Raw genomic sequence first — 22,491 nt, 5'->3', positions numbered from 1 at the left:
TATCCCAGCTGACTTTGGATGAGATGCAGGGTACAGCCTGGACTGGTCGCCAGTCAGTCACAGGGCCGACACACAGAGACAGACAACCACTCATGCTCACACTCACACCAATTTAGAGCAATTTAGAGTGACCAATTAACCTGCATGTCTTTGGACTGTTGGAGGAAGCCGGAGTAACCGGAGAAAACCCATGCAAGCACAGGGAGAACATGCAAACTCCACACGGAAAGACCCCAGGTTCAAACCTGGGTTCAAACCTGGGGTCTTGTAGCTGTGAGGCAACAGTGGAACCTGTTGCTTTTTATTTTGGCGCCCACGTTAATAGGTTACAATATAATACACCTTTCCATACTTTCACTGTCTGTACCTATAGAATACATCACAGACATGGAAATAAAATCTATGTATATTTTTCTAACTCCATACCTCCTGATTAGTACCAAATGGTTTGCTGACACTGTTTTTCCTCCAGCCACTAGATGGAGGCTGGCTCACAAAGTGTCCGTGTCCATGTACAGTCCAATAAGATGTTGTAGCATCTCCTCTACCCAGTCAAACAGGGTAGAGGAGAGGACAGAGCAAGTCAGAGAGATTGTAGACAGTGATTCAGTTCCTTCTAATCAGTGACTATGGGAATGCTGAGGACATCAGTGGCCTTACTTGTTCACCTGGCTGCCTCTCTTGCGGTAAGGCACAGCGGCTCGTTCTCTGTATATGATAAACACTGTGCTGCAGAACTTCTAATCGTGCCATATTCTATGCAGATAGTTTTGGTTTCATGCTTACAGGCTTTGAGAGAGATTTGTCTTTGAGGGTTCTACCTTCACCCCAACACAAAAGAGGTGATTGGAATGTCTCTATTTGGTTTTTACAAAACAACAGCAATCTCTTTCCTGAAACAGTGCTCCTGCTACACTGGATAGACGGCACAGACCGTTCTAAAGAGGTCACTTGTTTGGTAAAGCAGTAGTTGGACAACACTTCATGGTGAGGTTTATTCACTGTAGTAATATGAGGAAACCACGGCAAAAGCAAACTGACTGGACATGAGTGCTAATCCACTGAAGGTTTGCACGGTCATAAAGTTTATATTAAAGTCTATGAAAGATTTTTCACAAACTAAAGAACCAGCTGCTGGTCTCGGTACAGTCCTGACCAACTAAATGATATTATAGAGCGTTTATTGTTGCAAAAACAAGTGGGTTTCAATTGCAGTTTGATCCAGTTGTAAGTAAAAATGTTAGCTGTACTTGTATTCTGGAGATCAGTTGCGGGTTCCTTCTACCCTTAAGGTCCAGCTCTCGACCCTGTAATGTCTTCTCTGTCCAGGCCCCTGTGCCGTGTGAGGAGAAGGTGGTCCGCCTGGAAGCAGAGATCCGGGGCCTGATGAATGTGATCGATGACCAGCATCGCTACATTAAGGAGCTTCACAACAGCCAGGCTCAGCAGCTGGAGCACATACCCAACTCACACCTGAGCCCAGAGAACCTCTACAGAGGTACAGCCAGGCCGCAATGAAAGATACATACGTGTGTGTGTGGCTGTCAGAGTTCTGCTTTCCCTAACAGCTAACTTACCTGCCAGCAGACACAGTTAGAGACTGCCTGGGGAAAATAGTAGAGCATTTGGCAGCTGAGGAGCCAGATATGTCCCTCAGGAGGTGGTGGAGACCAAAAGCAGAGCTAAAAGTGAATATTGGACTTACATTCATCCGACGGCCTGAAACACGGATTCAAATGAATGATCATGTTGCAAAATGAATGAACGAACAGATCTTCAAATCCCTGTGGAGCATTTCTATATGTTTCCGACAAATGAGGTGTAAAGGATAAAAGATGTTGGCAAATAGAAATGGAGCAAATGCCCATGCTGTGCTGTATTTGTAGCTAAGTCAACACTTCCACGCCTGTCATGACCTTGCAAAAAAAAAAAAAAAAAGCCACAAAGAATCTCACACAGATGAAAGCAAAGCTGTGTATGTGGGCGTCTGCCGGCTACTATTTCATTCAAACCACTGCATTATTTACCTGCCAGGTTGAATATGTGATCTTGTATATCTTTATGCATTCAGACTGCTCCGAGGTGTTTGCAGACGGTAACGTGGCCAGTGGGCTATATGTGATTCGTCCAGACGGCTCTCCAACTGCACTGAGCGTCTACTGTGACATGAACAACGGAGGAGGATGGACTGTCTTCCAGAGGAGGAGAGATGGCAGAGAGAGCTTTGACAGGTGTGTGTTTGTCAGCTTTTCCTTTAAAAATAGGAATTTACCCTCCGCACGTGTCCAGAGATTTTACATAGTGAAGTGAAGCCAATGTGTAAGCAGCACATTGCACTGTGGGCAGAGCGTGGGTGGAGTACAAGCATGGATTTGGAGACCACTACTCGCCTGATGGGGAGTTCTGGCTGGGCAATGAACCTCTACACTATCTCACCTCGCAAGGTGTGTATACCTACATGTTTTCAGATGATTTGATATCATAGAATGGTTGCAGGTGTAACTAAATGCCTTCTAGGAAACTATGACTTGCGGATCGACATGGAGGACTTTGAGGGGAATCAGCGCCACGCAGAGTACAAGAACTTCAAAGTGGACAACGAAAAGGTAAAACAGACACTGAAAGAGAAAATAAGAAGTAATTTAGTGTTACGGGTGGGGGTCTCTAGACTGGTGGATATGATGTAACTATGTGTCTGTCTGTAATCAAGTGCACTGCGAACAGCTTGTAAGGCTTCGGTGTGTGTCTTTCCTCTGGTTTCTATTCTTTTTCTGTATTTAACCTTGCCCTCTCTTCGTTCCCCATAACAGTGGGGGTCTTATTTGGACTGTTTTATATCACAGCGAGGACATCTGGCTCCACACCTGCCATCTGTTCTTCATCGCTCCCCTTTCATTCTCCTCTTATCTTACCACTCACGGCTCCCTCAGTTTTTCTCTCAACACTTTCTCTTCTTCTTCTCATTTGTATCCATCCCCATTTCTCCACTCTCTCATTCCTCCTTCTTCCCCATTGGGCGTCTGCCTACTTTGCTGTCATTTACAATCATGCCACTCTATTCAGAACAAAACCTCATTAGCTTAATTATCATATTCATTGTTTTTGTTGTTTTCTATTACAAATTGAACATTAATTCCTAACTGAATGTGAACATGGATGCAAGAATCTGATTATAATGGAAAATGCAAGTGTACCAAGGTTCTTTTGCACCATCAAAGATTTATTCAAAACTCTGCTTTTATTTCATCACTCAAAGGACCAGTACCAGTTACATTTGGGAGACTACAATGGGAATGCAGGGAACGCCTTCGCCCATGTTTACGGACCCCCTTCTGCTGGGCTGAAAGGGAGCGATCCAGGCGTGGGATCGGGTGGGATCAAATTCAGCACTTACGACCAGCTGAATGACCGCGACGCCGAAAACGAAGACGCCAAGTGTATCAGACACAGCAAATCAGGATGGTGGTTCAGCAGGTAGTAGGCAGCTTTAGTCTACTTTGGTTATGTACAAATTAATAGAATTAAAATATACGCTCACACACACACACACACACACACACACACAACAGTTACTACCGACTGGTTTGTCAACTATGTTTTTTTTCCTCTTCTCCATCACAGGTGTGATTCGGGCAACCTGAATGGCCATTACTACAAAGGACCGTACCAAGCAATGACAGATGATGGGGTGGTGTGGTACACATGGCACGGTTGGTGGTACTCCATCAAGTCCGTGGTTATGATGGTACGAGCTGCTGACCTCGAGCATCCACCGCCGGTCATTGTCCCGTTACCGGGCCAACTTGACTCCAGCAAAGCAGCAGGCGGCGTCATCGATCTCCCTCATGGCCAAAAGCATGAGTCTCCTTACCCGAGCTGAAAAGCTTCACATCATTTATGGGGTGCAAACTGGGTAAAGTCAGTGTCATTTCACTTTCCTGTACCAATGCATTTAATTTGATATTCAAAATAAAACTGTGTTGCTTTTTTCTTATGTCATATTGTATTTATTCGGTGTCCAAAATAAAGCAGAACATGGTACACTGAGGCAATTTGGGTACATCTGAGGTTTTTCAGGACAAACACCAGACACACAAAGTCATAATACTTTTTTGGATTCAATAAAACAGAGGCGAGAGTCTGTCAGTTAAAGGGAACTATCTGGGACCTTCCTCTGTGGAAATTATCACTTGCAGGTTTTTCTGGTGATTTTATATACGTGACCCAAAGAAAAAAGACAGATATCAACTGATCAGTCACTGGTTCAAGCTTTGCCTTGTTTCTGTTTCGGTACGAGGTGATTTTATAGGATGTGGGGGAGTCGTATCTCTTTGTTAAAAAGAGATTTAAGGGAAAAAGTCAAAGGAAAGGGGGTTAAACACTGTCCATGCCAACACCATCTTTCTTAAATAAACTGCATATTTGGCTTGGAGATGGTGTGTGTGTGTGTGTGTGTGTGTGTGTGTGTGTGTGTGTGTGTGTGTGTGTGTGTGTGTGTGTGTGTGTGTGTGTGCGTATCTGAACTGGCCTGCTCAGATTTAACATCCAAAGATGAGTACATTCCACATAGTAGATTAAGGTAGAGGTTGTGAGGAGCTCTCACAGAGGAACAGATATCCACTGGATCAAGGTTCATGTCAGAATTCCAGATCTGTTCCTCAGAAGAACAGACTGAATTATTGGTTCCTGTTTGCCCGCAGAGGGACATCAAGTTCATCCACTTCTTCAAGAGGTCCAAAGCAACTCAATGATTGAGCTTCGCTCTTTGGGGAAAAATGTCCTCTTTAAAAGAAGAGAAAAGGCAAAAACCATCCACGCTAATCCAACAAGAAGTACCCGTCATTTTACGATTTACCAAACCCAAACAACTTTGAGTCTGTTTCCACAAACCAACATTATGCCACAAATCCGAGGTTTTTTCTCATCCACCTCTGAAAAGAGGGCTATAAAAACAGGATGAGCTAAACTGAAACTGTACAGCATAACAAAAGAAAACAAAGGAAAGGATAGTCATAACGAGAGTGAGGCGCTATGTACAGACCCTGAGGTGTGCCTGTTATTTAGGTTTCCTTCAGAAAAAGAAGAAAAGAGGAATGGAGAACAGGCATTCACTAGAGACTGTGAGAGAGCAAGGCCAGTCCCATGCTCACACGTAAGTGCATTGATGCCACTGCAGAGTCTCTTTGCTCTCAAATTAAGCGTCTTTTACGCAATTTCTTCCAGCTGTACAAGTTCATCATTAATATCCAACAACACCGCTGTGACTGAAGTCTGTGTCAGGCTTAAAAGGTGATGAACAGAATCAGGAGGTCAGATGAGATGAAGGTTGGGGTTATCTGGGCGATAGAGGTGCAGTTGTGGGGAAGGAGGCGGAGTTCCGTGGTGAGTTGAAAGGTGAGGTGGGCGACATGCGACGGGGGCTGCCCAGCAGGTCGCCGTTGTGCAGCTTCCACAGCAGCTCCTCGTTCTCCATGGACAGACGCTTGTTGACCTTGGACTCTTTCTGCAGTGTCTGCTGGAGAATGGCCTGTTCACTGGACAGCTGCCTGCAGGGGGAGACAGAGAGCTGTAGTGAGCTGCAGGCAGACACACTGTGACTATCACAGTCCAGGTTCACCAACATATTATTTTTTGCTACTCAGATTAGTTGCGCATTTAAGATTATACTAATCCTAATCCTAACCTGATGCACAGGTTGCTCTTGTTGTGCCTACGCCAAAACACTATGTTCTATTCTAGAGATTATGAGGTAAAGAAAGACAAAAATGACAGAAAGGTCAGGTATGCGATAAACCAGGAGGGCAAAATCTCAAATACACCTAAATATACATAGTATTCTGTGCAAGTTAAATCAAACATTAAGACTTTTATGCGTTTCATGTGTGATGGAGAGTCCCTGAGTAACAGACATGTGGTGGAGAAACAGGAGTCCAGATACACTAAAACATCTTGCTGCACTCACACACACACACACACACAAAGTAGGAGTACGTACTTGGACAGAGCAGCATGTTTGTCCATCCTGGCCTTGTAGTCCTCGTTCTCCTGTTGGACCTTGTTCAGACACTCCTCCAGTTTCACATTAGTCTCAACCTGAAACACACACACAGCCGCTCATGAGATTGGTTTGATGTTTGACGTAAGACCTCGTGTTTTGTGCTCATTCAATACCTTGAACTTGACCTTTTTAAATCAGATTTTTCTTCCCCAATAATAAACTAGATTTAGACCACAGTGGGACACCAAGACAGATTGCTGCTCACCAGTTTGTCCATCTCCATGAGCTTCTTCTCCTTCTGGTGCAGCTGGTTGTTCTTGATCTCTAGCACCACCTTCAGACTCTCCAGCTCCTGCTCCAGATACAGTGTGTGGGAGTCTTTCTGCACAAACAAGCCAAAATACAAGTCAGAACAGTCAGTCTTGACAGCAGGTCTGATGACCCCACTTGACCCCCCCCCCATAATGACTTGTTCTGACAGTTTTCAGTGTCACTTTAGGGCTTTAGACAGGAATTCTGCTTGTCTTTGTCTATGTCATGTACAGTTTTCAGTACAGGACATCACACGTTCTCCAATATCTTATTAGGTTTTGTCTGAGCTGAGAGTCACAGTGACAAAGCTGAAAGTTATTATAATAGATGTTACATTCTTTACCAGATTCTTGTCGCTGAGTATGCTCTTCCTCCTCTCCTCCTCTGCTTTCAGCTTCTCGTTAAGAACCTCCTTCTCTGCTGACAGATCAGACACTTTTTCCTGGTAAGAGGGACAGATGAAAGGACAGAGAGGGAGACACCTCGGAGTCAAAAACAGCTGCAGGTAAACGCGTTGCACAATTGAATCGCCTTTACTGTCAACATGAAGAATGAGCAGAGCGAATCGTAAATACTCCAGACATTATAACTGAACTGAACTTTATAGCTGAAATGTAGAATTTTACTTACCAATGTTAAGTTACAGAGAATTTGGCAAACAGACACCAAATTAAACAAACGAAACTAAAGAATTTTCCATGATAAATCATCAGCATTCCATTTTATAATTTCCCCTTGAAACCACATCCAGGGAAAATACTTAAGGTTAGTAAAGCAACTCCATTTTTTCTAACCAAACTGGAAAAGCCTCTAGTACGACTGCGGTAACAGTTCAACCTCTAACCACCCTGATATGAAGATAAAAAGTTGCCCTTCAGCTACTTACAGTACATTCAGCACATACACAGGCTGGTTAACATTTTACATATACCGTTCATACTCACATAGTGTGAACAGTATTTCTATTTCCAGTATTTTTTCAAACTTTTAACTTTCGCCACACCACTCAGTAAGTGTCAGTGGAATTTGTTTCATTAAAGAGATTAGACTTTCTTTTTGAACTTAGAGTAAATATGATAATTTCTCTTACAGAGAGAGAGGTTTCAGTCTCCTTCAGTGTTTTCTGCAGGTTTTCCAGGTCTGTCTGTTGGACGCTCTTCAGCTCTGAAATACACACACACACACACATACGCGAACACATTAAGATCAAGCGATCTAGCAAAATGGTATTCAAATGAGATAATTGTGAAAATATTCAAATATATCAGAGCAATTAATGTCTAAACAGTTAATATAGATCATTTTAGACAGTTCGATATGTAAAGCCCTCAGTTTTTTTGTTCAGTGTTTAGCCAGTAAACACATATTTAAAATGCTGGGCTGTGAAAAGAGTGCATTTATCCTGCACATACCTTGTAGGGAGATCTCATATTGCAGTTTGAGAGACTCAATCCTCTGGCTGTGACTCACTTCCTGGGTCTTCATCTCCGCTTCCTGTCGGCTCCTCAGCTCCTCAACCTGAAAGATGCAGGTGCAAATCAGGGCAGCGTATAAATGACTTTGCTAAATCCAAGTAAGATCATGAAAGCACCGAATACTGAGATCTGATCTTCTGGTACTGTTCTTATCAGCCTATCCGGTTATTACAGATGACAAAAAAAAAAAACAGTGATTCTTCTGTCACCACTGTAATGCAGACTGCTGGATCAAATCTTTAAATTAGACAGAAACTTGGAAGTGTCTGTGGGCCTCTGGGAGGTGTTGCTTGGGCCAACGCAAAGAGAAATAACACGCATTCAAAGTGTAAACTGGGGTTTCCAGGAACACAACATTCAACATGCTTCTTACATGAACAAAACGTGTGGAACGTGTTTAGTGGGGTTCATCTCGGATCAAGTTACGTATGCATGTAACTGCTAACCATAAAGTAACTTGAGCCTCACATTCACGTTCATTCTGCAGTGTGTTTAACTGCAATAAACTGTATCAGTGATGTAACCACGGGAACAGTCTGACACAGACTTCTTTTTTTATGAGCAGCTGTACAGTGTGCGCAGGAGTGCGTGTGTGTGTGTGTGTGTGAGTGCACATGATAGAGAGAGAGAGAGCAACAGAACTTTGAGCCACAGCAAGCTGTGAACCAACCAGAGTTCAGTCTGAGGAGGATGGGACAGTGACATTCTGGATAGATTGTGCATAATTCCATGCAGAGACATTTTGTTTCTCTACAGCATCTTTGGTGAGTGTAAAAACACACACTGACCACATATCAGACTGCTTCAGTTCAGTTGTCCTGCAGCCATGTTGGCTGTGCAACACTAGATCAATGCATCAAAACCCCTGTATGACATGTCACGATGAATGGTGTGAGAGAATGTTGTCTTTGTTGTGTTCAACTCTGCAATTATTTCATAAATCTTCATTTTATGGGAGGCTGAAGAATATTTTACGAGACTAACAGGCAAGTACTTGTTATGCACTACAGGAGTTACTGTAACAACATCTGAATAAAAATGTGTGTGTGTGTGTGTGTGTGTGTGTGTGCGTGCGTGTGTGCACTCTGACCTGCTGTTCCATCAACATGCGGCATTTGTCAGCCTCCTCCTGGTACGTCTGGTGAACTTTGTCCCATTCTGTTTGGTAAAAACTCCTTAATCTGACGTGGAAACAAATAGAGACACAGATTACATCCAGGGGAGAGCAGAATTAGTGTGGTGCTTTAATTTACAAACAACAGTGTGGTAACGTTTCAACACCGTTGAAGAGTTGTACGTTTGTAGCGGAGGTGAATGCACACACCTGTCCTCCAGCTGCACCAGCTCCTCCTTGCACTGCTGCTCCAGCCTCTTCATGGCTTCCTCCATATGGACTCGCACCTCCTCCTTCTCCTTCTCTAGATGCTTGCAGCATTGCGTTGACGTGACTGGAAAGAGAAAGAAGACCACGAGGAAGTGTTAGTTTGTACTTCTGTACTTAAAACCCTCTGAGGACCCCTTGGAAGCACATGGCTACTGTTTGGGAATGAATGTCATCAAGAAAGTTGGGTACATGAAGTGCATCATCTGAAACTGAATGTTTTGTGAAACTCTTTTCAGCACAAGTTAATGATCAACGGTTAAGAAACCAATGATAGAAAACAAAAATATTATTAAAAAAAAAAAAAGATATATACTGTTGAGGTCCATTCTTCATTTGCATGTCTGAATGACAAGAGAATTATGTCAGACCAGACTGGACTGAGATGAGACATGCCTGGAACAGTCAGTGTCTCAACAGGTAATGAATAACAGATTTTTGCTAGTGTGTGTGTGTGCGTGTTCCCCTGCATTCCCTGACAACTACATTCCAGTTTAACTACCCTTACGGCAGACATGAGATCCATCCCCAAAACATCTGCAAGAATGCAGTCGAACTCATGAATATTTTCAACTCACACGAGCACATGCACACTTCCCTCCGTCTCTACCCATCAACACGAGCCATTTGGATTTATGTCCTTTTCTAATTTCTACTATTTGGGGAAATATCCTGGTAAAGATTAGAGCGCCTGGAACCCTTCTTCTCACCGGCTCTCACTCTCACTGTCATTTTATCTGCACACGCAGCTATCAGTTATCAGCTATCAGTGACAGTTATCTGTCACGCAGTGTGTTATGTATTGGAGCAGAAGAATCAATCATCCATCGCGGGCATATGGATGCCATCACTTGAGAGGTGAGAGTCAAAACTACCCCTATTACACACATTTACTGTGCCTGTAATAAAAAAAAAAGTCTAACTTATTGAACTGTGTGGCAACAACTGGCTGTAGCTGGGGCAGTTGCCGTTTCTCTGTGAATGGAGCTTTATGGTGCAAGTGTAAGCGCCTGTCACCGTGGTGATGGAGACACAAAGCAAACGACAGCTGAGAGCAGCTCGGACACAAGCTTGCTCTCTGTCAAAGACCGAATAACACAGTGTGTGTGTGTGTGTGTGTGTGTGTGTGAGAGACAGCAGGTGATTGGCACATGGTGGTGTGAAGTAATGACATCATTTCAGGAGAGACCCCTCTTCTTCCTCGCAGTATGAAAATGCTTGCTCGGGGGTCATTTCGGTGGGTTGTGAGTGTGGGGGTGGCGGCGGGGGTGGGGAGGGCTTTAACGCTTCCCCTTCAGACAAAATGAAAACATGACACAGAGTGGAAGGCAGGAATGGCCAGTGAAACACGGGAAACAGATCCCGTTCAAGGAAATGCACCCCACCCTTTTGTTGTCGGCTGCGACTCACAGCTTTTGTTTTAATCAATCTATGATCTTTTACAACATTTTCCCTATTTATAGAGTAGCAGTGTCACACATTCAGCCAAATGGGAATTCTGCAAATTAGTTGTCAACAAGTTTATGTTTATGTTTTAGACTTCTAAAGTATCAAACCTCTGTCACACAGAGCTACTCAAACACTCTTGACATGTATTCGGATTGTAGCTGAGGTATATTCAGAAGAAATGAGAGCAGCATTCCTGCTTCATCTGCTACCACATGGGTCTTGCTTGTCCTGAGATGACAAATACTATGACTTGATCTTAATACTTGAAGCATCAATCCATCCAATGGATAGCCAATCCCAGCTGATTTTGGGCTCACACCTACGGGCAACTTAGAGTCACCACTTAACCTAAACTAACCTAGAGGAAGCCAGAATAGCCGGAGAAAACCCACACAATCCCGGGGAGAACGTGCAAACTCCAGTCAGCGAACCTGGAACCTCTTCGCTGTCAGGCTGTCAGGCTGTCAGGCTAACCATCTATTTGCACTAGTTGTGTAAATTTCACTGGAAAAAACATTAAACCAGCAAACATTACCCGATGAGACAAACAGGTCGTTCCTGTTCAACTTGACTATGAAGACAAGTTGTGTGTGTGTGTGTGAGTGTGTGTGTGAGTGTGTGTGGTGACAGCAGAGGTCCATACATTGCTGGCATTCCTCAGCTCTGTGTGTACAGAGATGAGACAAAGGTCAAACACGCAGTAAAAGAAATAGTCTGTGCTCAGAATGATGGACAGAAGGAAAGTGGAAATAGAGGGGGTGAAAGCGATGGTGAAAAGGAAAAGGCTTTCAGGATGGTGTGTTTTTGTGTGAGTGTGTGTTTGTGTTTGGTGCCTTGTGTGTGCAGTAGGAAGGCAATGCAAATGTGTATGGTGGCCAAATTTAAGATGGCATTGAGAGCAGATGTGTGTGTGTGTGTGTGTGTGTGTGAGTGCATACTTCTATGTGCATGGTTGGCTGCATAAATAAACGCCTTCATGTTGATTTGCAAGCACAGTGCATGTGAGCATACACTGTGACGGTCTATCAAGCAAGCAATGTGTGTGTCAGTGCGGTGTGTGTAAGCGTAAAAGTAAAGTAAGTGGTACACACCCCCAGCTATGGGAGCACGTACAGTTGTCAGTTACTATTTAGGGCACAAAGTGTAATGTTATTTCCAGTGGATGTCAGATAATGACCAACATATTTGTGTGTTCAGATTTCCAAAATAGAAAGCTTTAATCCCAGAAACACATACATGTGTGGAAATGTGTTTTTGTTTTAAGATTGTGAACTGAATTGTTGACTTCCTGAAACTTTAACTTTAACGCCAACTTGACTAAAACCGAATAAAATGCATGATGTGTGTCTGAACTGTCTGCCTTCACGTGCCCCAGGTTAGCCTGTTCTCCCCTCTTGTCTTTGGAAATCCGTTGTTTGAAACCATCAAGGTTGAGCGTTGTGTCAATGACAGTTAAATAGCAGGCTGCCAGACGCTGTGTGACACACCTCAACACCAACACTTACACTAGAGGTGGAAAGTGTTACCTAATCGAGTCATGACGAATGTTCCATTTCACTTTGGCGTTGGATACTGTACAAGTAGACTAGTGGCTCTTGAAAGGTGCTTAAATCATCAAAACCCCATTATGACTTTTAAACATGAGATCTATTTAAATCTGACACGGTGTACGTTTAATGTTTTGTGTCATAAAGCTATTTCTGAGCACCAGATCACATTCCAAACCCAACCCATTGGCACAGATGTTGTCAAATGAAATATAAAGACTTCTACAGTCTGTCTATTGAACTTTATAGTAATTACAATGATGTGAAATCCTCATAACTCATTGAAGTTAATGCATAATCTACTAGACCTCATGTACACATAAAAACACTGGTGCAATGTGCAGTTGTCATGTTGACAGGTTACAGCTTGTGCCAAGGCTTTTCTTGATCTGAGTCTCTGCTAAGAATGAGGAGCAGCTGCACCTCAGCCCAAAGAATTAACATGGAAAGAACACCTGGTTTTGGCTGGCAGTTGACCTGTCCTTGATAAGCTTTGTATGTGTGTCATATGCAAATGCAGGGGGGGTGGTGGCAGGGGTGTATGGGATCAGTAACCACAAACAGAACACCCTAAAAAGCACAAAAAATGAACCAAAAGAAGGCAGAACGTGTGGCCACCGTTCGACAGATGAGGTTGAGACAAAGATGCGTGTCCTCCTAAAACATTCAATAAAATAAGGAACATTTAATTCTCCTCTTTTAAAAGAGATGAAACCTCTGCAGTGTTACGAAGTGAGAGACTTGGAAGTATGGGGAGTGCGTGGACATGGAGGAAAAGCATCTCTTACCCAGCTCATCTCGGAGGTTTGCCGCTTCCAGCGACAAATCCTTCTGCTGCTTCAAAGCCTCTTCGCGCTGCACAGAAGAGAAGATGAAGAGACTTGAGTTAAACTGGAATACGAGCAGAGGTTGATGAATGCACTCAAAATCATTCACTATTCAGTACACACTGTACAGGAAGTTCTACATGTAGGGGTATAGTTTGAAAAATAGTAATAAAAAACACCAATAGACACATAAACAGTTAGATGTATACATAATATTCTAAAAAAATTAAATGATTCACACCAGGACAGCACTACAATTGGCATTCTGTGTTTTTGTATTTGTACTCATCACAGTGATTGTAATCACTGGAGCCAAAGCTAACTACAGGGAACTGTTGTAAAGGTCAGCTTTGGCTGAGATAATACAAATCAAAGAGCCAGTGGTGGTTTCCAGTAGCTTCCCAAATATTGGAGCAAGCTAGGATAGCTAAAATAGGATGACCTATCAATCGTAGCTGCAAACACCAAATCTTGTAACTGGTGGAAGGAGCTGTCACTCACCTGAAAACTAAATAGAGGTCTCTCTGGGCAAATGAAATTTTAGAAAGTTCATTCCCATTAAGAATAAACAAATAACCAGAAACTTGAAATATCACATCCATGCCCTGCAGGAGCAGGAGCACAGTATTAAGATAATGTGCGTCTCCTGTCTTTCCTACATTCAAAGTCACAGTTTGCCTCAACAGGCATCAGGGAAAACCCTTTATATACAGCATTTTAATGTTATTTCACTCTCGAGCTCACTCACTGTGTGGTTGCTTACAGCACGCACACAAACACATGCGTGTGTGTAAACATAGCACACACTTCAGCTTTATGAGCATACCAAAGTGCACTGGTGCTCCAAAACACAGCTTTATTCTTCTACAGTCCCATGTTTGAATAAACTGCAGCGGCATTTTGCTTTTCATAGCACATACGAACACAGACATAAAATAACAGCAGCTTTACAACGTGAACAGTGGAATTTACAACGGAAACTGAGGGTTTGAGCTCCAGCCTTCTTACTTTCAAACACACACACACACACACACACAGCAATAAAGTCCATCTGTTGTCTGAGGGCTGAGTGAAGTGAAAGAGCAGAAAGGGACGGCAGCGACAGAGAGGTAAAAAGACGGCTCATAATAATGACCAGTGTTTCCAGATGTGGAAGTGTAAACAGTGTAGAGATCTGACATAATGCAGAGAGTTCAGGACCCGTTGTGGCCTTGGTGTAATGTTTCCTAACTTCTCTGCGACTTGATCCATGATCCAAATGAGGCAAGTGTCATGTCTCGCTAAACAGTTTGGACCGAAAACCAAACGGCTAATGTGATCGATGTGTCAAACAAGTGACCATCCAATTGTCAAGTTGTTCTCTGATCTCTGACGTCTCCAACAGCAGGCGCAGAGAAAGAAAAGAGCAGCGGATGAAACCAAAGCAGAAACACACACATGGCAGTAAACACACACCTTGCGTTTCTTCTTGCGGCGATTGGGGAGGGCCTTGCTGGGCTTTGCATTGGCTTTGCTGACCGTGGAGCCCATGTCTCAGTGAATGAAAAATCACACACACACACACACACACACACACGCACACACACTCACACACACACACACACACTCTCACACACACACTCTCACACACACACACAGGCACACACACGCCCTTCTAAAATGCTCCTCTCTCTTGTGTCTTCGGTCTTCCCTCTCTTACGGTCTGTGATTCCCTCCCTCTATCACCAGACGATGACAGAAACTGTAAAAATCTCTCTCTTTTTTTCCCTCCTCTCTCTCTCCCTCTCCCTCCCTCTCTCTCTCTCTCTTCGCTGTCCTCCTACTGAATAGGACGCTCTCCCTCTCTGTTACTGACTGCTCGCTTGGCTGGCTGCTTCCACTCCTCCCACTCTCTACCTGTTCACCACAGCGCTCCCTGTCCTCCCTCCTTCCTCCATCTGTTTCTCCTCCTCCTGGAAAATGCATGATAGCGGAATGTAAGTTATTTGTGCCCCACCTTCCTGACACCATATCTTTATTCTTATCTCCTCTTCTGTTGTTCTTGTCCTTTATCAGTCATTTATATGTAAAACGGGTGCATCTGCATTTAACCCGTGCCTCTCATCTTTCTGCTTCTTTGTCTCTCCGTCTATGTGAGTTCTTTCTACTGAGCACAAACTCCATTTTCTTGAAACAGAACAGGATTTGCCATTTTTTACTCAGCTGTCAGTATGTGCTTGTTTGGTTTCAAAAGAATACATAATAAATAAGCAAGAAGAGGGAGAAATGAGAAAGCAAAACCAGAAACAAACACAAAAAAAAACGGCCGCTGATAAAAATTCAAGCTGCTAAGCTTTAAAACTCTAGAAGAAACTCTAATTAAACTCCATTACAGAATTTCTTGGTATTAAAATCCTTTATACGTCTTGCTGACATTTATTGTTGCCAACATATCGAACAAAGTATATAAAAAAGACAAAGAAGAAGTTGCACAGAAAACGTCTTACAAGTGGTGTGGGTTTTTTTAGTGGAATAAACAGATAACCCCACCACCACAATCTAAAGCTCCACCCCTCTCACTGATAAAGAAGCCCACCCCCAGGGGAAAGTAGCTCAGCATCACGTGTGCAGTTTATATTCAGCAGTCACCTCTTAAACGAGTAGGACAGATTAGATAGCAGTGTTATTCACGCTTCAGATAAAAACACACACAAATCAAAAAGTTTCTCGCATTGAACTGCAGCTGTTGCATTCCTCCTCCCCTGCCTGTCTTCTATCCATCACTCTCTTTTCATCTTTCCACTTTCCACCAGGCCATCCATCCATCCAGTCAGGACGGGTCCTGCACTGTGAACCTCTGACAGCTCTCTCTCTCAACTGGTTTTTACGTAACACATAAACTGCAGAAAGACAGCCAAAGAAAAAGAGTTATGTAACAGCTATCAGTCTCTTAATGGGACCAGAAAACTGAGAGAACACCCACAGTGTGGGGCCCGCAGTGTTTTGTGGGACCATTTGGATGGACTCCATTGGGAGAATAACGTTTTTCTGAACTATGCTGTTGTTACTGACAAAACTAAAAGTGTCAAAATATTAGTTATGTGATGGTTAAGGTTAGGGCAAGGGTCAGGGTCAGGGTCATTTTAGTGTTTTTCCCACAAGGATAGCAGAACATACTGTGGAAAGTAAGAATATAACACAAAGGCACTTCTTAGTACTGTTTGCATGCGGTTTATGTTATCAGTCAAAGGTCACTTTGTGTGAGAGCGTGTGAGTGTGTTTAACTTTGTCACCACGAGTGAACATACAATGGGCACAATATGGCAACTTTAAGATTTTATACTCTTTGGTTATAATACTGAGTATAATAGAACTAATAATAACTAATATAATATAAAATAAATTATCAACAATTATAATTATATGCCATAAAGCATACATAATTAGTACAATATATATATTTTATTTTTGGCTACTGATTTTCTTTTGATTCCAAACATTAATAGTATATTGAACTGTATATTTTCAATCTTTAGTTGTGAGAATTAGTGAGCAGAAGAGAGCGATGGTTGTCAACTATGGCCTGTACAATGAACTCAAGTATTTGTGTGTGTGTGTGTGTGTGTGTGTTAGTAAAATACTCTGAGGCCACTCTGACTAAAGGCATTAGTGCTATTCTGCACATGCCCCCTGGCTCTTTAACTACAAAAAGCGTGAGGGTTTAAGGTGCACCCGCCTAAAACATAGATATTGTGGCTAAACCAAAACAAAAATGTGATGAACCAGCCCCTTACAGTATAAACTGACTACAACAATATTTGAGACTTTGAGTTAAAGTGCCAAATGGAGATTCGACCAAATGAATGTGTAAGGAGTGTGTTTATATCAGGAATGAATGTGGGGAGTGTTATATTCAAATGACAGCACAAGTGTCTGGGCTGCTGTGGCTGGCTTAAGTCTGTCACACATAAGAGAGCATGTCGAGGACCCCTCTAGAGAGACACACACATCCAGGCATAACTTAGCAGGGTAACATCAGCTGTCGTAAACAACCCCATCATAGTTGTCAACCAGGCAGGTAAAGCTAACCGTAATCACACAACTACTACACAAAACACACAGGAACAACCTCTCACTTGCACACATTCACAAATCCACCAGCGTCCCGCAGCAGCAGGATGTTTACGAGGCATTATGTGTTGTTGTTAATGATAGCTGGGTGTGGACTCCACTAAAAACAGCCATTACTCCACTCCTCCACTGCAAGGATACCAACCAACACCTTAAATAACAACACTGCCATGTCAACTGCCGAGTGATACTGTAATTATAGGCTGTGGGTGCTTTACTCCAATTTGCCAAAGGGGAAGGATGGTGTGCTGATAAGTGATTGTTTCCCCTCATTTAGCCCCTTGATGCTGCTCTACATCATATCGTATTTACATGTGCAAACACATCCAACTTATTTGCGTTAAAAAGTGGTGTCGTGCTACAGCAGGAGAAAGGGACCCATCCCCACTAAGTAAAACATTGGAGATCCCCCCTACTTACCAGAAAAAGTAGTGTTATCTGTGGGGGAACACTCACTAAAGGGAAGTACAAAACAGGCTGCATCTAAAATATTTTCATTAACTTTACTGTGGCAACATACTTTTAAAAAACCCTAAGATTTTGTGCATTATTTGTATGATTTGGGGATTAGTCCTACAGAGGAGTCCATGTTTGAAAGGTGTGAAGAATGATGGTATCAGCAGGATGATGTTTTCCGTTTCGTGTGACTGCTGGATGTCTCCGGATGTTACTTGGTGCTGTCAGACAGCATTTGGACTAGACTGAGGTAGCCTGGAACACGGTCAAGGGGTTTGGGTGTTAGCTCATTAGTTTGATGCGTCTCAAAGTGTGGTCAGCCAACTCAGCCAACTATGGAGACCTCATCAGAGGTCTGGGCTGCACGGCCGGAGAAAAGGGCAAGGCTGTTTGTGTGTGACAACGCAGAGGCAGGACTGTTATCTCATCACCTCGTTTCGTCAAAATACAGGAGTACAGCTCCATGCGTCACCACAGGCCCCATTCCCGCTGCAGTACACCGCGCAGCACAACTGAACAGACATGAACATCAGAACATTTGCCACTGGACGTTAGTACTCTTCACAGATGTTTCAACTAATGACGGACACGTCAGGTTTTGGAAATGCCAGGGAGTGCATGGCCTCTCCTGCAGCCACCATTCCTGCAAACAGCCATTACTTCAAGATTTCCTAAATATAAAACATTATCGTTACCAGCAGCACCTCCATGTCTACATTTGAGTAATATTGAATATATATAGGATATAAATATAGCGTGGAAGCTTTCACTCCACAGCAGGTGGTGTGACTGTCTTTTGGTAAGCATTAAAATAAGTGAAGTACCTCAGTGAAGAGATATTGGATGACTGTAGCCAGAGCCTCCACTCTTTTATTCCCCTGGATGAGCAGCTTCCTCAGCTGGTTGATGGCCTGGTTCTTCTTCTCTGCTAGCTCTTTGCTCTGGTTCTGTTTCGTCGTGCCCGTCCTATCTGCCACAACAGCCGCGGCTGCGCCAGGTTTGGGTGCATTCTGTGGACGTGATCCTGTTTTGGAGCTGGAGCGTAACCCTGTTCTTGCTTTGAACCCAAGACCAGAGGTTCCAGTGGTGCCTGATCCAGTGTTGGTGGCATCGGCGGCAGTCACTGGGAGAACTGGCGCCACTGGTGCATCTTGGACCTGGCAATAAAAAATTAGCATCCTCACTAAAGGCACAAATAAAATATATGTGATCTTTAAAGGTAACAGAAATGTAACATCCATCCATCCATTATCTATACCGCTTATCCGTCAGGGTCGCGAGGGAGCTGGAGCCAATCCCAGCTGACTTCGGGCGAGAGGCAGGATACACCCTGAACTGGTCGCCAGCCAATCACAGGGCCACATACAGAGACAGACAGACACTCACACTCACACTCACACCTACAGGCAATTTAGAGTCACCAGTTAACCTAGCTTGCATGTCTTTTGGATTGTGGGAGGAAGCCGGAGTGCCCGGAGAAAACCCACGCTAGCACGGGGAGAACATGCAAACTCCAGACAGAAAGATTCCAGGTTCAAACCGGGATTTGAAGCTGTGAGGCAACAGTTCTAACCACAGCACCACCATGCTGCCTAAATGTAACATGTCAGTAAAATAAATGCCTTTGGATGAATCCAAATACAATTGTACTCTTCATGAGATTGGTACACTGGAGGTTAGAATAGAGGAGTGATGATCTTTTTAAAATGTTATACCAACACTACTTAATATGAGAACAAGAAGGTAGTCAAGAAATGCAGATGTACAGAGAAATAATCCATTATATTCTTTTACATCTAAATGTCTCTGTGGCTCATTGATTGATTAATTCAGCTTGACTAAATGACTAATGACTAAACCTAGTTTGCATCTTACAGTTCTAAACTTAGAAAGGGACAAAACATACCAGGTCAGGTGGAGGCTGCTGCTGCTGCTGGTTCTGGTTCTGGTTGTTTCCTCCTGCAGGTGCTGCTACCTGTGAGCTGCTGCTGGTGTTTGTAGGCTTTGCCGACGCCTCCCGGGGTTTGTTTTTGTCCACTACAAGAGAACGGCGACCACTTAATATGTGGGTAGCAGGTACAACATTCAACATGGTGTCCACACACTCCCATCACACAAAATACTCACTCAGCCCATTAACAAAGTGTAAAGTACAGGGTCACAACATTAAACTAAAACACTCATTCATCCTCCGAATAAGATATCAACCAAACACATAAAGAAAACAGAGAAAAGTATATGAACACACACACACAATGTCCGTCAGTCTGGCCACCACAGCATCCAATCACAGAAAACATAAGAAATCTGTGCGTGCACACAAACTCGTCGCATGCATTCGCTCTCATCTGGTAAATGAGAATACGCCCTACTGACTGTTCTAGGCTGAGACAGATGCATCATGGGATTGTGTGGTAATGATGGCCAGTCTGTGTGTGTGTGTGTGTGTGTGTGAGAGAGAGAGAGAGACAGAGAGATGGGCCCTGAGTGTGCATTAAGGAGTGCATTACCAGAGACTAAACAATTAGAGAGAGAGCAAGAGAGAGAGACACAGCAAAAGAGAGAGAGAGAGGGAGACAGACACTTGGTAGCATGATGGTCTGTGGATGAGTAGAACACACTCCACTCTCCTATTCGGCTCTTCAGCCCTCTGTTTTCTCTTTCAATTCAATTCAGTTGGCTTTATTAGCTGGATAGTTTTAGGAACAACGTTGCGAAATCTCACTCAATAACAATCAATCAGTAATCAATAAGTCACACTGACAGATTGACAAGCTAATGCTCTGAAAATGAGGATAGTTCTTAGATAGTTCTGTGAGCTAAACTGAGATTAAATTCTCTCTCTCCGATGTGTCTGTCTTGGCTGAAACTGTCAATGGAAAATCAAGTTGTGTGTTAACACAAAGTTAAACCATCATGGCAGGATGTATTTGTTTCACCATGATTCAAATCCTGCATCCAATTTACATTTACAGTCCAAATCTTACTGAGCTCCAATAGGTCTGCACTCTGTAAGTCAGTGCTGGTGCTCAGGCCCGGTCAACAAGGCCTCAGGCCGGCAGTGACTTCTTTACAAGATACAAGATAGGTTACTGCCACCTACTGGCAGCCACCAACCATTTGATCAACTGGGCAAGCAGGTGAGGAACAAGAAAGAAAGTGGAAAATAATTCAAATGGATTGGACCGCTCTGCATTTCGGTATGAGGGCGAGTAGAGGAAGAGAAATCCATTACCACATACTGAGATTTGGGCAACAGGTGAATCAAAGCTGTCAGTTTACTTTCATTTACAACAGCCCACAGTTTGTTAGGTCGCACTGTGGACGTCACAGCTACGGGTTCATCTAAAACACAGCAGGAGTTTCATATGAATATTGAGTTTAATGCATATTTACCATCTCAACAATAAAATAAGCAGAACAAAGACACTCGTATCATTAATCAGAGTGTGGTAAATGTCAGTGGTTGCAGAAATACAAAGCAGACTGGGAGGTGAGAACGCGTTAGGTGAACGTATACCTGTGATGGAAGTGGACACGATGCACTGACTTCAGACCTGTTAGGAACACTGTACTGTAGTAAATGTGCCTCCTTCTCCAATTACAGCGAAAAGCAGAGACACACACAGCTGTGCTCCTGTGGTCATTTTGCTCTTCTGAATGTTCCCGCATGCTTCCATGCAGTACTGATGTCAGCAGAAATCCTCTCCACTTCAGTTTACACTGTTTTTACGGCACGGGGAGGGGGGGGGCACATCGTGACATCACCCACAGCTGTCACTGCTTTGACTTTGTCCGTGACCATGAGACCATGAGCATTACTTCTTTGCCATCTTTTCTATTTTCATCTGCAGGCAAACAGACACTGAATGAGTGCTGACAGTGAACACCTTGGTTGGCGCGTCCGTCTCTTCTGACTTATAACCAGTGAAATGCACATAGAAATGACTATTTTACTATTTCTTTTTCTCTGCCTTTGGAGTAAGGCTTGTTTTAAATTCACAAACTAGTTGGCAATTAATTAAAGAGCAGTAATTAAATCAAATCAAAATCAGTGATGGTGGTAATGGATGTAAGTGATTTCCACACATTTGTTTTCAGAATAAAATATAGATAGATAGATAGAAATACTTAATTGATCCCCAGGGGGAAATTCTGGTAAAAGTTAAATAACTAAATAAATGAATTACTTGTCAATTCTACACTTGCAACGCCAAATTACAGTTGACAAAAACACTGGTAACCAAACTATGGAATGCCATTTTAGTCTAGATTAGATGTTGGGCCCACCAGAAATGGTGAGGGCTACGTGGCTGCCTCTCTGAACTCGGTTTCCCAGAGTCCTTTAGTGCTAAACGCACCAGGTTTAACCTTGTTAATGTATTGGTTTTGATTTGCTTTAATGTTCATTGAGTTTGATTGCTGTGATGTGTTGAGGTTAGTTTGCTCACACAGACACAGGGTCTACAGACTAACCATCCTTTCCTAACCTGCCACCTTTATCCTACACACTCACACATACAGCTTTACAAATAGGCCTCGACCGAGAGACAAAGCTAAACTAACAGCTACAGCACATGGCTTGGCCCTTTGTCTGTCTCTGATCCACACACGAGGAGGTCTGGCAGCCATTTTGTAGGGAGTCACCATTTGGTTCTCCCACCTTTTTGGAATCCTCCATCTTTCCTTCTTTTGCATAGTCACAGCCCCTCATATGCACACACACACTCCTTAGTGTTTGTTAGTTAGATTGTTTGTATGTTTGACTTTGTTATGTTTCAATAAATGTTTTAATCCACATGCTGTCTTCTTTAATATTGTATAAGAGTGAATACTGCCAACCTCTACTCTCCTAGTTAGTATTTATTGATAATTTAGTTATTTTAATAAGACTGAATCTTTTCCTCGTTTATCGAGGTGGTGCCCCAATGGAGGT

General features: G+C 43.2%; 2 protein-coding genes across 2 annotated transcripts in view; one reads left to right on the top strand and one right to left on the bottom strand.

Moving 5' to 3' along the window:
• The first annotated feature begins 574 nt into the window (after positions 1 to 574).
• LOC139199175 (fibrinogen-like protein 1) lies at positions 575 to 3,925 on the top strand. The gene is made up of 7 exons (XM_070828199.1): positions 575 to 686; positions 1,330 to 1,498; positions 2,072 to 2,231; positions 2,347 to 2,444; positions 2,518 to 2,606; positions 3,257 to 3,474; positions 3,622 to 3,925. Exons 1-7 carry the CDS (start codon positions 630 to 632, stop codon positions 3,878 to 3,880), a joined length of 1,050 nt encoding a protein of 349 aa, XP_070684300.1. The 5' UTR covers positions 575 to 629; the 3' UTR covers positions 3,881 to 3,925.
• Positions 3,926 to 3,984: 59 nt separating this feature from the next.
• The window catches only part of LOC139222784 (microtubule-associated tumor suppressor 1 homolog), a 42,490-nt gene continuing 23,983 nt past the window's right edge, over positions 3,985 to 22,491 (bottom strand). Inside the window, exons 7-17 of the mRNA XM_070854653.1 lie at positions 19,462 to 19,592; positions 18,380 to 18,712; positions 12,951 to 13,017; positions 9,110 to 9,233; positions 8,876 to 8,966; positions 7,723 to 7,828; positions 7,401 to 7,474; positions 6,654 to 6,752; positions 6,264 to 6,380; positions 5,996 to 6,093; positions 3,985 to 5,546 (exon numbers count right to left, since the gene is read on the bottom strand). Of these exons, the coding sequence (XP_070710754.1) occupies positions 5,333 to 5,546; positions 5,996 to 6,093; positions 6,264 to 6,380; positions 6,654 to 6,752; positions 7,401 to 7,474; positions 7,723 to 7,828; positions 8,876 to 8,966; positions 9,110 to 9,233; positions 12,951 to 13,017; positions 18,380 to 18,712; positions 19,462 to 19,592 (1,454 nt within the window). The 3' untranslated portion in view covers positions 3,985 to 5,332. The remainder of the gene's footprint in view (positions 5,547 to 5,995; positions 6,094 to 6,263; positions 6,381 to 6,653; positions 6,753 to 7,400; positions 7,475 to 7,722; positions 7,829 to 8,875; positions 8,967 to 9,109; positions 9,234 to 12,950; positions 13,018 to 18,379; positions 18,713 to 19,461; positions 19,593 to 22,491) is intronic.

Source organism: Pempheris klunzingeri, chromosome 3 (assembly GCF_042242105.1).
Source record: "Pempheris klunzingeri isolate RE-2024b chromosome 3, fPemKlu1.hap1, whole genome shotgun sequence".
Taxonomy (NCBI): Eukaryota; Metazoa; Chordata; class Actinopteri; order Acropomatiformes; family Pempheridae; genus Pempheris; species Pempheris klunzingeri.
Note: the sequence above shows the minus strand (reverse complement) of the source record. Positions and strands in the feature narration are given on the sequence as shown.